Genomic DNA, 15,761 nt, shown 5'->3' on the forward strand with positions numbered 1-15,761 from the left:
TGCTTCAGTTTACCATCCAATAGGGGAGGCGGGCCCACACTAATCCACCCATTTGAGGCCTGCCGAGTGAATGCCAGAGTAGGGTTCAGTGGCTATAGCGAAAGGGGAGGTGCACCCCATCCGAGAGCACCCAGGGGTCTCTGAGGGAGGAGTGGGCATTTGATGAAAGGGTAGGATTTCTGTGGGAGGAGGTGAAGGCAAGGGCTCTAGAGATCAGTGAAAAGGCTGGAGCAGAGGCGGGGGGGGGGGGGGGGGCGTCCGGAAACAAGGGATGTGCATTCGGGAAAGATGAATGCCCCCGAGGAAGGTGAAGCACGGGGGTGAGAGAGCATGTGTGGAAGAAAGGACCCAGAATGTCCGGCTAAGGGATTTGGACTTCATCCTGTGGGCTGTGGTACTGTGTCAGCCGTGAGGAGGAGGGAGAACAGGGGTGTGGCATGGGTACTAGCAAAACAACTGCCATTTGGGGACACAGACTGTGTTAATCTACATACTATGCGTTAACCAAGCCCCTTTTCCTAATGTCAGAATCCAGCCAGCAAATGTTCAAAAGCGGGGGGTGGGGGGTGGGGGTGGGTCTCCATCACACAGATGAGGAAACCCAGGTGCATAAGCGTACTGTAACTTGATCGCCGTCACACAGCGAAAAAGCAGAGGCATTAGCATTAAACTCATCTGACTCCAAAACGCGTGTACTTTCTGCTTAGGTTCCAGTAGCTACAAGAGGCATTAAAGGAAGGAACAGATCTTATAAACTTTGAGAGGGTGGGAGTTCCCATCGTGGCTCAGGTTCATGAACCCCACTAGTACCCATGAGGACGCAGGTTTGATTCCTGGCCTCTCTCTGTGGGTTAAGGATCTGACGTTGCCATGAGCTGTGGTGTAGGTCGCAGACGTGGCTGGGATCCCGCATGGCTGCAGCTGTGGCTGTAGTGTAGGCTGGCAGCTACAGCTCCGATTAGACCCCTAGCCTGGGAACCACTATATGCCATGGGTGCGGCCCTAAAAAAAAAGACAAAAGACTATATATATATATAGTCTTTATATATATATAACATATATATAAAGACTATATATAGTCTATATATATATAGACATATATATATAGTCTTTATATATATATAACATATATATAGACTATATATAGTCTATATATATATATAGACATATATATATAGTCTTTATATATATATAAAACATTTTAAAAATAAATAAATACAATTTAACAAATAGAAAAACTTGGAGAGGTAAGTTGTTCAGACATGCCAATTGATTGATGGTGGGAGCAAGGGAAGAGGAGTCTTAGATGGCTCCGAGTTTAGAGCCAAGGGTATAGGAAAGAAGATGGTTCCCTAAACCAAGGAGGGGAAAGATGAGTTAATTTCAGACATACCCTCAGTAAATTTTTATTAAGCACCTGATAGGAGCAGAGCGCTCTGATAGACGATAGGTATAAAAGAAATAAAGTCACTGCCCTCAGGGCTTGCAGTCTAATGATCTGTGACTACATGTGACAATGGGAGGTACACCTGCTTAGAGTAATAAAGGCCTGCTGAGTTTGAGGCGTTAGCATGACACTCAGATGGAGATTTCCAGCAAGCAGTTCTGGAGCTTGAGAAAACTTGAGGCTGCTGGATGGATAGCTTTGGGCATCATTCCCTTCCAGGTGGAGGTGGAGCCTCTGAATGGACAGGATCCGCAAGAGAGAGGGGAGAGGATCCAATAAAGGAGAGAACAGTCAGAACTAGGGCAAGGGCGGGGCATGCCAAGCAGAGACTGGGCAGCCACATCTGATGCTTCAAAGAAGTCTAGTAGGTGAGAGTTCAAAAGATCCTCTGGGTTCAGGAACTAGACGATTACAAATTTTGAGAAAACAGTTTCCACTTACCAGAGGGGCAGAAATCGCTTTACACAGGTTGAGGAATGAGTAGGAGGTGAGGAAAGGGAGGTGGTACAAAGCCATAGAGTGGTGACTATAGAAGGTAACTTAGAATCATCTCTAGTTCAACCCACGATTTTTACAGTGAGGAAAATTTTACCAGTTCCCAAAAAAGCGGTTAGTCAGGGGGTTGGTCTCTCGAGACATCACACAGAAAAGGAAGGTGAGGGTTGTAATGGACATTTGAGGAAGAAGTCCAGGGAAGAAATATTATTTCAAGAAATAAAGTCAAGGAGTTACCGTTGTGGCTCAGCGGCTTAAAAACCCGACTAGTATTCCTGAGGATGCGGCTTTGATCCCTGGCCTGGCTCAGTAGATTAAAGGATCTGGTGTTGTCATGAGCTATGGTGTGGGTGGCAGATGTGGCTCAGATCCCAAGTTGCTGTGGCTGTGGTGTAGGCTGGCAGCTGTAGCTCTGATTTCACCCCTGGCCTGGGAACTTCCATATGCTGCAGGTGCAGCACTTAAAAAAAAAAAAAAAAAAAAAAAAACGGAGTTCCCATTGTGGCTCAGTAGTTAGCAAACCCGACTAGCATCCATGAGGACTCGGGTTCAATCCCTGGCCTTGCTCCGTGGGGTAAGGATCTGGCGTTGCTGTGAGCTGTGGTGTAGGTCATACGTGGCTCAAATCCAAGTTGCTGTGGCTGTGGCGTAGGCCGGCAGCTACAGCTGTGATTCAACCCCTAGCCTGGGAACTTCCATATGCCATGGTTGCAGCCCTAAAAAGTCAAAAGACTCCCCCCCCCCAAAAAAAAAAATTTAAAAAAACCAGAAAAAAAAAAAAAAAAGGAAAGAAAATTCCTTGGATAGGAGAGAAGGGAGAGAGAGCATCCTTCGCTGGGGCAAGAAGGAAAAAAGAAAACATTAAATGAAGGGAAAAGAAGGAAGAGAGTCACCTGGGATGGCCTTAAGCTAAAGAAAAAGATGACAACATCACCAAGAGTAACGTGAAGGTTGAGAACAGCACCTGCAGGAGTAGAATAAGGGAATCAAAGCCTGGAGAACACTGAGGGATCTCTGAGGAAAGATGGCTGTGAAGGTTGTAGCAAGCCTCTTATGGAGACGTAGTGCCCTCCTGCCATGTTGGGCAGCCTCAGAGAAAGACCCAAGAAAGAGACAATTGAGTTCACCCAAATCAGGCTTTTCAAAATCTTCTCAGTGGAATATCAGGTAGGTAAGTGATCCTAGAGTGCTAGTGAAAGTAGTTGATTTTTTGACCATGCAGTACAGGTTAAACCAAAGAGACAAGGAAAACAAGGAAAGAAGAATAAAAAGGAAATTTGGGTAAGAGTGAAGAATGGATTCAAGGGGAGGGTGAGAGTGGGAGATGTAAAAAGTGGGTAGTTATGATGAGAGGGAAAATTCATAATTCAAGGTCTCGAAGGACTAGTCCTTCCAAGTGATGCCGAGGTATGAGATAGGACCTTACGTGTTGTGTGCTTACAGGTGGCTACATCGGAACAGGGAAAGAGGCTGTAATGCTGCTGGTGGAGTTGAGAAAGTTGAAGCACTGAGAGGCCAGACTGTAAGGCTCATCTGATCTGTGTGGTTTTGAAGTCACTGAAAGGTAATGGTAGGGGTGAGATATGGAGAAAACCTGAGCTAGATAAACAAATTGTTAAGAGCACAGTAGAGATGTTGGTGGAGAAGATTGAGCTGTGAAGACCAGAAAATGGAAAATGCGAAAGGCGTGGGCTTCAAGAGAGGAGGAGATTATCAACAGTGCAGAGGGGAGAGAGGGCAGTGGTCCCTCCTCTGCCCTCCTGCCCCTAGTGATGGGTGTGGAAAAAGGACGGCTTCACGAAAGACGGAAGGGGCATCATTAGGGGAAGGCCAGCTTTCAAAGTACCAGAGGAGGATGCTTTCAAAAGTGAAATAGAGGATTTGAATATATGAAGAGTTCCAAAAATTATTGTGAAATGGGAAGTTCCCTGGTGGTTCAGCGAATCATGGCATTGCCACTGTTGTAACTTGGGTTGCCACTGTGGTGCAGGTTCAATCCCTGGCCCAGGAACTTCTGCACATTGAGATCACGGCCAAAAAAAATTTCATTGTGAAATGGAATAGTTGAAGCATCCTCGTTGGATAGGGAATCAAATCCAAGGAGGTTAAATCCCAGTGAAAGTTCAGGAGAAGAATTCCAAGTCTGGAGGGTTTTGTTACTAGAAGAAAGAGGCTGCCGCTTCTGGAATTTAGAATGGGAGACACGTTGCGTTTATCATGAGGGACAACAAATACCGTGAGGAGTCTTGGGGGATGCACAAGATAAGATGTCTCTTCCAAGTCCATGGCTTTCTTCATGCTGACAGTTCCCAATGTTGACTCTCTGGTTCTGACATTGCCTCTCATCTCATATATACAACCACCAAGTGACATCTCTTGGCAAGACTCGAATGTCATCCAAGACTTGAAGTTCTCTCCAATAGCTTTAAACTTAAATCCAAAATTGAACTTCTGGTTCTCCCATCCCACCAGAATCCTACTTCTCTCCCAGTCTTGCCATCTTCCACTTCCATCACCCATCCAATCCATCATCTTATCCTGTCCATTCGACCCCTGAAATATATCCCAATATAGATAAAGAAGTTTACCTTTCTCCATCTTCATGGCTGCCACCATCTTCCTCCAGGATTACTGCAACTGCCTTGTAACTGGTGTTCCTGCCTTCGGTCTTACCCCCTGCCCTGCGTCTGGTCGAGACACCGGAGCCACTGTGATCTTTGTACATGTAAATCCAATTGCCTCTACCTCACATCTCCCTCCCACCCATCCCCACATGTACACACCCTGACACCCTCCAAAATTTCCCATGTGTGAATAAAATCCATATGCTTGACCTGTTCTTACACAGCCCTGAGTGCCCTGACCCGGCCCCTCCTCTCTGACCTCATCTCCCACCCCTCTCGCACTCTGTCTGCTCCAGCCACCCTGGCCTCTGTTCTGTTTCTCAGCACCCACAGTTCATGTGCACCTTCCGGCCTTTGAAGCAGCTGTTCCCTTTGCTTGGAATATGCTTCTCCCCTAAACCTTCACTCAGCCACTCTTCTCATTTGGGTCTCAGCTTAAAATACCACTTTAAAATCAGGGAGAACTCTCCTGACCACTGTGTCTAAAGTAGTTCCCTCCACTCTTCTCACCAGTCCCCCTGTTTCCTCGTAGCGCTGTTTACTGCCCGCTTCTCTGGCGTGTTTCCTCTCGGCCATGCCTTGCTAGGGTGTAAGCTCCATGAGTGTGTGTTCCTTGCCTGACTTGTTTGCCTCTGTATCCCTCCTGCCTGGAATTTCTTAGCACACAGAAAAACTCTCACTAAAGACTTGGTAAACAGAGGTGTGGATGGATAATGGGGAAGCGTGGGATAAAGCTCCACTTAGGTTTGGGGGCTCAGATTGAACTTACACTTAGAGTCAGGTTTAACTAGAGGGTTAGGAATAGGGATGAGTCTATTTCAAGATCAGTTCTAGAAACAGGGTTGCATTACTTTAGAGGATAAATTCATTTGGGGGTTCGTTTACTGAGATATGTTTAGATTTAAGGTTGGGGTTGAGTTTGAGTTGTGATTTGGGTTGAGGTTAAATATGGGTTAGGATCAAAGTCAGCATTAAATCCCAGTTTAGGTTTTGAGGCTAAGTTCAAGTTTGAGTCTAATGTCATTTCAGCCTTGTTTGGAGGACTCAGAGATTTCACTAGTTTCTCCGCAGAGACCACTGTAGAAACTGCATTTCCCTGAGTTTTGGGCACAAGACTCCAGTCATCACCCCTCCCACACAGGGAAAGCCCCAAACCAACTGCTGGCCTCCTCAAGAAAGAAACCGAATTTCACACAACCTCCGAAACTAAGATTGAAACCAAGATTGGCCCATCTCAAGGCGCGTCCTCCAGCACATTGAGAATGTCGCTGACGGAGCCTCGGCCCAGCTCTCGAGCTTCCTTCCTCTCTGTCTCTCATGTCTTCTCATCACTCCTTCTCACCTTCCCGTTTTTGTCCTGCAATGCCCCCTTCTTCCTCTCTTCCTGGGGTTTTTCCCTTTATTTCTCACTGTACCATTTTATATTTTAATAAAGCCGAGGTCTCCTAGTCCATCAGCTCCTACTGTTGGAGAGGAGGCAGAAAGAAACAGCAGGACGGCAAAGGGACTCCAGAGAAAGAGACTCAGAGGAAAGGCAAGAAACAGGGACCAAGAGAGAGGCCAACAGTGACACAAGACACAGTGAGGTTAAAAGAAATAAGATGAGGCCAAGATAGAGACCAAGCTATTTAAAAGAGCCATCTGTGGCTACCCTTCTTCCGCCATCGCATCTGGTCAGCCACCAAGATTTTGCCTAGAAACGTTCCTCCTCTCCATTCTCCTGCTGCTGCTGCTGCTGCTGCTGCTGCTGCTGCTGCTGCTGCTGCTGCTGCTGCTGCTGCTGCTGCTGCTGCTGCTGCCTTAATACGAATGCAGGCTCTTGTCATCTCCTTGCTGGGTTGTTGCAAAATCCTCCTAACTGGTCTCCACACTTCTCATTTCCCCTCCAGCCCCCCATCTTCCATACTTCCATTTATTTATTTTGGCCATGCCCATGGCATGTGGCAGTTCCAGGGGCCAGGGATCAAACCTGTGCCAATGCAGTGACCGTGTCAGATCCTTAACCCACTGCACACAAGGCAACGCCCCTCGAGTCATTCTCATTTTTTAAATATACCAATTTGAGGGGGTCCCTCTTTCACTTAAAAATTTTGGCAGCTCCCTATCATGATGAGAAGGAATTCCAAACCATTTTTCTTGTGTGCAAACCCTTCAGCATGTGTCCTCAGCTTACTTCCCAAGCCTCATCCCTGCTCCTTCTACGTGTACCCATGTGTACATCTCCACACACCATATACTCTTTTTTACCTCCCATCTTTGCACCTTCTGTTCCCTCTCTCTGCCCCTCACCATCTTTTTTGCTTTGATACTTAATGCCTCTCCCTCAGGCCAGGTTCAATGGCTTTTCTGTGGGCTGCTTTAAGCCCACTGTCATGGAACTTATCACATTTTATTTTATTTGACTTTCTTTTTAGGGCCGCACCCGCAGCATATGGAGATTCCCAGGCTAGGGATCTAATCGGAGCTGTATCTGCCAGCCTGCGCTGGAGCCACAGCAACGTGGGATCCGAGCCTGAGGGGTTTTGATGTCCTGTGGCACAGAAGTTACATTCAGGCTGTGCATGAACTATTTCTCCTGTTCTCCTCCCCCTGCTTGAGGCCCTGCAGCTTTGCCTCTCATGCCTTGCTGCTCTGACCTATGACTTCTTTTTGTTTGCATTCCATCTCTTTAGTTTTCTCTCTGTTCCACAAACATTTACTGAGCATCTACATGAGGCATTGAGGATACGGATGGGAAAGACAGTCCCCTGACCTCTGGGACCTCAAAGACCAATTGTGGAAGACTGGTTGGTTATCAGATAATTACAATGAAGTGTGGGAGTCCCTGTCATGGGTCAGCAGGTAATGAACCCAGTAAGCATCCATGAGGATGCAGATTCAATCCCTGGCCTTGCTCAGCGGGTTAAGGATCCAGCGTTCCCACAAGCTGTGGTGTAGGTCGCAGATGCGACTCAGATCTTGCATTGCTGTGGCTGTGGTGTAGGCTGGTGGCTACCCCTAGCCTGGGAACCTCCATATGCCTCAGGTGCGGCCCTAAAAGACAAAAAAAAAAAAGAGAGAAACTTTTCTTTTTCTTAATGTGTAACCTACAAGCTAAGTGAAAACTGGCTCCTATTCCATAACGTTTGTATCATTTTTCATACTAGCCAAATACTAGAAACAGGGAGTTCCCGTCGTGGTGCAGCAGAAACAAATTCGACTAGGAACCATGAGGTTGCGGGTTCGATCCCTGGCCTTGCTCAGTGGGTTAAGGATCCGGCGTTGCCGTGAGCTGTGGTGTAGGTCGCAGATGTGGCTCGGATCTAGTGTTGCTGTGGCTCTGGTGTAGGCCGGCAGCAACAGCTCTGATTAGACTCCTAGCCTGAGAACCTCCATAAGCTGTGGCTGCGGCCCTATAAAGACAAAAAAAAAAAAAAAAAGGCCAAATACTAGAAACAAACCAAATGCCCATCAACAGAAGAATAGATAAGTTAATTGGGGTATATGCACACAATAGCATCACACAATAACATGCACACAATAACATCACAATGAAATAAAAATTACTACTGACAGACACAACCATATAGATGAATTTCACAAACACAACAGCGAGAATAAAAGCCAAGCACAGATGAGTTGTCTGTGTGGATTCATTTCTATGAAGTTCAAGCGCAGGAAGAACTTAATCTATAGTGACAGAGGTCAGAGAGCAGTTGGTTGTCTTTGGCAGGTATGAACTGGGAGTGGGCATGAGAGAACTTTCTGGAGACCTAAAAATATATTGGACTGGATGGTGGCAACATGGCTACAAGAAGATGGAAAAGTTCCTCAGGCTGTCCACTTGGGAGACGGGCTTCTCACGGGACCTAAGTTCTGCATCAGCAGAGGGGGAAATCCTTAATGATTTGACAATTACAAAGTGTATTGGCTTTACCGATGTATTTTCAACACAATCCCTCTGCTGTCCCCACCCCACCCTAGGTCACCACCCTTAAGCTCCACCTGTGTGGAATTCTGAAGCCTCCCCTGTAGAGAACTTTAGCAGTTGCCACGTTCTTTTGATGCAGGAACGTGTTGTCTAGAGTTAGACACATCTGATCTGTGGGGCCCACCCAAGGTTGGGACATGGTGGGGGGCGGCCTTCTGCAGTGAGATGAAACCTCATTGTAGGTGATTTCATGGCCTCATCCCTGAGTCAGATCTTCCAAATGAGGACACTTTGGAGAGCAAAAGGGGGCTCCCTGAAGATTTCCTCCAGGACAGCAGGAACAAACCAGGATGTCCCAGGCAGGAGGGTATAGAAGGGAACTTGTTGATATGAAATCAGCCAGATGACCTGGAAAATACACAGACTGGGACAAGTGTGACTTGAGCCTCTTGGGCCCAGGACAGGGGTACAGAGGAGGAAACGTGCACAGAGAGAAGCCCGTAATCAGCCAAGGGTGCAGAGGTGTTATACATAATCGCTCTTCAGGGAACCGGGCAAGCAGCCCACGCCCCAGCTGCACTCCATCTCCTCCTCTGAACTCACCGTCCCTTCTCTGGAACTCCTAAGCCTGACCCCGCTCCCTGGCCCTCCCAGCCCACGGTTCCCCTGACCCCACTCCCTTTCCCAGAACTCAGTCATCTGAGCCCCCAGCCTGCGGTTCTCTCCTAGGCCTCAGCCTTTCCTGCCTTCGGCTGAAACAGCAGCATCTTCTAAGCCCTGGGGGCTTCCCCAGGCCCCAGCCCCGGCCTAGAACCCGCCCGCCGCCTGCCACGCTGCCACTGCCGCTTCCTCTATAAAGGGACCCAGGCGCCCAGGCCAAGGGGCCCCGCACAGCAGGTGAGACTCTCCCACCCCATCTCCTAGGGCTGCCCGGGTGCTGGACTCCCCCCTCAGACCTTCGGTCCCTCCGCCCGCTCCCTGGCCTTCCTGCCCCTCCTGCATCTTCAGCCCTCGGCCTGGGCCTTGGTGGGTTTGGTTTTGGTTTGTTCTCTCTGATTCTTTATCTGTCAGGCTCTTTCTAGCTCTCACACACTCTGATCCCTCTCTGTTCCCTTCCCATCTCTGTTTCTCTCTGGGTCTCCCCCTGCTCACCTCGGGATTTCCCTGAGTGCCTCTGGTCCCCTTCTCTGTCTGGCGCCCCGTCTCTTGTCTCTCGGGGTGGCTGTCTCCGAGGGCAGGAGGCCCTTCTTCCGCAGGGTGCCCCGCCCCGCTCACTGTCTCTCTCCCCCCACAGGTTTTCCCCATGACACCACCTGGACGCCTCTACCTCCGGAGGGTGTGCAGCACCCCCATCCTCCTCCTCCTGGGGCTGCTGCTGGCCCTGCCGCCCGAGGCCCAGGTGAGGCAGCAGGAGAGCGGGCCGTGGGGGCAGCCTTGCCCAACCTTGGGCCTCAGAGCCTCTCTGACGCTCTTCTCCCCTAGGGGCTCCCTGGCGTCGGCCTCCCACCCTCAGCTGCACAGCCTGCCCATCAGCACCCCCCAAAGCACTTGGCCAGAGGCACCCTCAAACCTGCCGCTCACCTCGTTGGTAAACATCCACCTGGCCTCCCAGACCTGTAGCCCCCAGCCCTCCTCCTATGCCCCTGCTTCAGGGACTGAAGCATCCCTCCCCCCCATCTCCCCCCACCCCCTAAATGGAGGCATCCCACTCCCGACTCCCTCCCAACCATCCCCCAGGAACTCAGTCCAGCACCTGCTTCCTCAGGGATTGAGACCTCCGACCCCCAGGTCCTTGACTCCCACCCCCTCTGGCTCTTCCTAGGAGACCCCAGCACCCCGGACTCACTGCGCTGGAGAGCGAACACGGATCGTGCCTTCCTCCGCCATGGCTTCTTGCTGAGCAACAACTCCCTGCTGGTCCCCACCAGTGGCCTCTACTTTGTCTACTCCCAGGTCGTCTTCTCCGGGGAAGGCTGCTTCCCCAAGGCCACCCCCACCCCTCTCTACCTGGCCCACGAGGTCCAGCTCTTCTCCTCCCAGTACCCCTTCCACGTGCCGCTCCTCAGCGCTCAGAAGTCCGTGTGCCCCGGGCCACAGGGACCTTGGGTGCGCTCTGTGTACCAGGGGGCTGTGTTCCTGCTCACCCAGGGAGATCAGCTGTCCACACACACAGACGGCACCCCCCACCTGCTCCTCAGCCCCAGTAGCGTCTTCTTTGGAGCCTTCGCTCTATAGAAGAATCCAGAAAGAAAAAAATTGGTTTCAAGGCCTTCTCCCCTTTTCACCTCCCTTATGACCACTTCGGAGGTCACCGCGCCTCTCCTCTGACAATTTCCAACAGTCTCATCTTCCCCCACGCTCAGCACCTGGAGCTTCTGTAGAAGGAATTCTAGGCACCTCGGGGGAACTGGAACCACCCCGGATGCTCTGCTGAGGATCTGAATGCCCGCCTGGAGCCCTTCCCCTGTCCTGCCCGTCTAGGGGGCCTCGTCCAGGACGTGGAAGGGAAGCTGACCCATGAGGGACTTTGAACGGATGACCGGAGGCGGTGTGGGGGGGTTATTTATGAAGGGGAAAATTAAATTATTTATTTATGGAGGATGGAGAGAAGGGAATCACAGAGGGATGTCAGAAGAGTGTGACACATGTGCCCAAGAGATAAAGTGACAGAAGGCATGGGCTCCAGATGACCCGGCCAGAGAGGGCAAAGTGGCTCAGGAAGGGGCTGCTTGACTGGAGGCTCATGAGGAGACGGCTGACCCTCGATGAAACCCAATAAAGCTCTTTTCTCTGAAATGCTGTCTGCTCGTATCTGTCACTCGGGAGGGGAGAATTCTCCAGATGTCTCTAAGGAGTGGAGGGAGGACAGGAATCAGAGGGGACGGGAGCTGTGGGTGTGTGATGAGGCCTAAGGGGCTCAGGTGAGAGATGGCGGCCTCAGGGTGAGGGCAGCCAGACCCCTGCAGGAGAAGCAGATGGTCCTCTGAGAAGACAAAGGAAGAGATGCAGGGCCAAGGTCTTGAGAACCGAGGTCGGGGGTCGCCTGGCAGATATGGCCACAGGTAGAGGGACAGAGGAATAGGGGTGACAGGAGGCTTCCCGGGAGAAGGGAACACACTGAGGGGTGTTCGGGATTCTGAGGGAGGAGCACGGGGACGCCCTGGGAGACATGGCCGTGCCAGGGCCATGAGGAGTGGGAGAGCCTCTGAGGCTAGCGGCTGGAGATACAGGGACATTTGAGGAGACACGGTCATGGCCAGGAGCGCCGAGGGCCTGGACAGTCTCTAGGAATCTCGAAGAAGCAGGAATTCTTTGAGGATACGTGGCCACACAAAGGGAGGCTGAGGTGTGGGGACTTCATGCAGAAGTCAGGGCCTCACATTCCCTTGGAAGCCGAGACTGAAACCAGCAGCAGAGTTTTGGTGAGTTCCTGTCAGAGTGAAAGGAGAAGGCCCGCCATGGTGGGTTTGTGAATTCCCAGCCTGGCTTCCTCTCCCTCTGGGGCTGTCCCAGGCCTGTTCCTGCCGTCCTCCCCCAGCCCGTGTAGGGCCTCCAGCTGCCCTTCTCCCAGCTCCTCTTCCCTCCAGGAGACGAAACATGGGTCTCAGCACCCAGCGCGGTGTCGTCTAAGTTTTCTCTCCATTAAGAACTCAGCTTTCTGAAGCTCCTCCCATTCCTAGTTCTACCCCTACCTGAGCCCTGTTCGGAAATCAGAGAGAAATAGAAGTCATCCCCCAAAGAAAAGGAATTTGTCCCCCAAAGAAACAGAACTTGTCCCCCAAAGAAATGGAAACAATGGGAAATGGGAGGCAGGGGGGACCTGGGGTCCAGCCTCCAGGGTCCTACACACAGAGCAGTAACTGGCCCAGCAAGCCCACCTCAGGATCCGGGCAGGGAGGGTAGGAAGTATCCCTGATGCCTGGGTGTCCCCAACTTTCCAAACCGCCGCCCCCGCTATGGAGATGAAACTAAGACAGAAGGTGCAGGGCCCGCTACCGCTTCCTCCAGATGAGCTCATGGGTTTCTCCACCAAGGAAGTTTTCCGCTGGTTGAAAGAGAGCCTCTCCCCGCCCTCTTCTCACCCAGAGCGTATAAATGCAGCTGTTTGCACACCCAGCCAGCAGAAGCTCCCAGAGTGAGGACACCAGGGGACCAGCCAGGAGAGAGACAAGCCACTCCAGGACCCCCTAGAAATAACCTCTCAGAAGACACACCCCCGAACAGGCAGCCGGACGACTCTCTCCCTCTCACACGCTGCCCCGGGGCGCCACCATCTCCCAGCTGGACCTGAGCCCCTCTGAAAAAGACACCATGAGCACTGAGAGCATGATCCGAGACGTGGAGCTGGCGGAGGAGGCGCTCGCCAAGAAGGCCGGGGGCCCCCAGGGCTCCAGGAGGTGCCTGTGCCTCAGCCTCTTCTCCTTCCTCCTGGTCGCAGGAGCCACCACGCTCTTCTGCCTACTGCACTTCGAGGTTATCGGCCCCCAGAAGGAAGAGGTGAGCGCCTGGCCAGCCTTGGCTCATTCTCCCACCCGGAGAGAAATGGGGAAGAAAGAGGGCCAGAGACGAGCTGGGGGAAAGAAGTGTGCTGATGGGGAGTGTGGGGAGGAAATCATGGAGAAAGATGGGGAGGCAGAAGGAGACGTGGAGAGAGATGGGGGGAGAGAGAGAAGGATGGAGAGAAATCCGGTGCCCGGCCCTTGGGAAATGCTCTCTAAATATTTGTTGCACGAATGAGTGAGTAAGCAGGGACACCGATATAAAGAGAGATGAGTAGACAGACAAGGGGTGTGGTAGAAAGATAGGGAAAAAACAAGTGATCTGGATAAAGATAGTGAGACAGGAAGAGGTAGAGGAGATAGGAAAGAGAGATAAGGAGAGAAGAAGGAAGCGTGGGTGTCTGGCACGTGGAAGGCACTCAATGAAAGAGTTGTTGAATGGATGGGTGGATGAGAAAATGGATGAGTGGAGAGAAAAAACTAGACATCAGGGCAGAGAGTACAAGCTAGAGAAGCAGGTGGCTGTTTTCCCTTCAGAGGGGACTTATTCAAATCTAATTAATCCTTCTTCTTCTCCCCAACAGTTTCCAGCTGGCCCCTTGAGCATCAACCCTCTGGCCCAAGGACTCAGTAAGTATCTCTAAAACCTGTCTCTCAGTTCTGAGCTTGGACAGGGGTGGGGTTAGTGCTGGGGTGGAAGGAAGAAGGGAAATTTAGGGTCTGGGTTTGGCGGGGGGAATGCAGGTCAAAGTAGTGAGATATTTTCTGGGAAGTCTGAGGGTCTCATCTTTTTCTTTCCTCTTTCCTCCTCAGGATCATCGTCTCAAACCTCAGATAAGCCCGTCGCCCACGTTGTAGGTAAGAGTTCTGAGGATGTGTCTGGGGGATGAAGAAATAGGCAGGACAGAGAGGGATAGGATTTGGGGGCTGAAGCCAGGCTGAGGGTAGCCAGAGCTTGGAGATAGTATGAGGAGGACTCGCTGAGCTCCAGGGGAGGATGGGGGATACTCAGAACTTGAGGAGGATACTCGGAACCTCATGGACAGATGGGATGTGGGAAGACAGACCGAGGGGACAGGAACCGGATGTGGGGGGCGGGCAGAACTCGAGGGCCAGGATGTGGAGAGTGGAACTGACAGGGTCACACTGACTCACCCCTCCCTCTTTGTCTCCTCCCTCCAGCCAATGTCAAAGCCGAGGGACAGCTCCAATGGCAGAGTGGGTATGCCAATGCCCTCCTGGCCAACGGCGTGAAGCTGAAAGACAACCAGCTGGTGGTGCCGACAGATGGGCTGTACCTCATCTACTCCCAGGTCCTCTTCAGGGGCCAAGGCTGCCCTTCCACCAACGTTTTCCTCACTCACACCATCAGCCGCATCGCCGTCTCCTACCAGACCAAGGTCAACCTCCTCTCTGCCATCAAGAGCCCTTGCCAGAGGGAGACCCCCGAGGGGGCCGAGGCCAAGCCCTGGTACGAACCCATCTACCTGGGAGGGGTCTTCCAGCTGGAGAAGGATGATCGACTCAGTGCCGAGATCAACCTGCCCGACTATCTGGACTTTGCTGAATCTGGGCAGGTCTATTTTGGGATCATTGCCCTGTGAGGGGGCAGGACATCCGTTCCCTCCCCTGTCCATCCCTTTATTATTTTACTCCTTCAGACCCCCTCACGTCCTTCTGGTTTAGAAAGAGAATGAGGGGCTGGGGACTGGGCTCCAAGCTTAAAACTTTAAACAACAACAGCAACACTTAGAAATCAGGGATTCAGGGATGTGTGGCCTGGACAACCAGGCACTGACCACCACCAAGAATTGGAACTGGGGCTTCCAGACTCGCTGGGGTCCTTGGGTTTGGATTCCTGGATGCAACCTGGGACATCTGGAATGTGGCTGCCAGGGAAGCTTGGGTTCCAATCGGAATACTTCAGAACATTCCTTGAGAAGATTTCACCTCAATCTTGATGACTTTTTAGGCTTCCCTTTCTTCCAATTTTCCAGACTTCCCTGGGATGGGGAGCCCAGCCCCAAACCCCACAGGGCCAGCTCCCTCTTATTTATATTTGCACTTGGCATTATTATTTATTTATTTATTTATTATTTATTTACTAGTGAATGTATTTATTCAGGAGGGCGAGGTGTCCTGGGAGACCCAGCATAAGGGCTGCCTTGGTTCAGATGTGTTTTCTGTGAAAACGGAGCTGAACTGTAGGTTGCTCCCACCTGGCCTCCTAGCCTCTGTGCCTCCTTTTGCTTATGTTTTTAAAAACAAATATTTATCTGATCGAGTTGTCTAAATAATGCTGATTTGGTGACTAACTTGTCGCTACATCGCTGAACCTCTGCTCCCCAGGGGAGTTGTGTCTGTAACCGCCCTACTGGTCAGTGGCGAGAAATAAAAGCGTGCTTAGAAAAGAAATCTGGCCTCTTTCTGCGACTGAATTCTGCATCTCCTTGGGGGGGTGAGGCTGCTCCCCAAAATTCTTTCTCCACCGGGCTTAGGATTCCCTGGGCTTCACTCCTGAGCTTGGACTGCCTGGGCTCAGGAGCCTCTGCAAGAAACAAAGCCCAGCCAAACAGGTCCCTCCCCTAAGAAAGGAACCTGAAGGTAATTACCTCTCCCTCAGGGTGTGGGAATTTCCAAGTCTGGGAATTCCTATCCCAGCTGGGGAAGTCCTGCAGTGCAGGTGAGACTTCCGGCTGAAAGAGCCAGGGAGCGGCCAGATGCTCAGGTACCTGAACCAGAGCCAAGGGACTTCCAGACAGTGAGGCAACTGGGCTCCAAATAAC

The 15,761-nt window shown here is 51.3% G+C and overlaps 2 protein-coding genes and 1 long non-coding RNA gene across 3 annotated transcripts; all 3 read left to right on the forward strand.

The window, feature by feature from the left end:
- Positions 1–1,666: 1,666 nt before the first annotated feature.
- Positions 1,667–6,017, forward strand: LOC146401473 (uncharacterized). The gene is made up of 2 exons (XR_014809865.1): positions 1,667–1,815; positions 3,386–6,017. It is a non-coding gene; the product is annotated as an uncharacterized LOC146401473 (long non-coding RNA).
- A 3,338-nt stretch (positions 6,018–9,355) lies between these two features.
- Positions 9,356–11,250, forward strand: LTA (lymphotoxin alpha; the record flags this gene model as incomplete). The annotated part of the gene is given in 3 exon segments (NM_214453.1): positions 9,356–9,875; positions 9,959–10,064; positions 10,299–11,250. Coding segments are annotated over 3 exon segments (615 nt in total). The 3' UTR covers positions 10,712–11,250.
- Positions 11,251–12,605: 1,355 nt separating this feature from the next.
- Positions 12,606–15,364, forward strand: TNF (tumor necrosis factor). The gene is given in 4 exon segments (NM_214022.1): positions 12,606–12,973; positions 13,560–13,605; positions 13,789–13,833; positions 14,158–15,364. Coding segments are annotated over 4 exon segments (699 nt in total). The 5' UTR covers positions 12,606–12,787; the 3' UTR covers positions 14,580–15,364.
- The last annotated feature ends 397 nt before the right edge of the window (positions 15,365–15,761 follow it).

Source organism: Sus scrofa, chromosome 7 (assembly GCF_054392235.1).
Source record: "Sus scrofa isolate SSC_HxYL_T2T_F1_AM1 chromosome 7, Sscrofa_HxYL_maternal_Yorkshire_Landrace_v2.0, whole genome shotgun sequence".
Lineage (NCBI taxonomy): Eukaryota > Metazoa > Chordata > Mammalia > Artiodactyla > Suidae > Sus > Sus scrofa.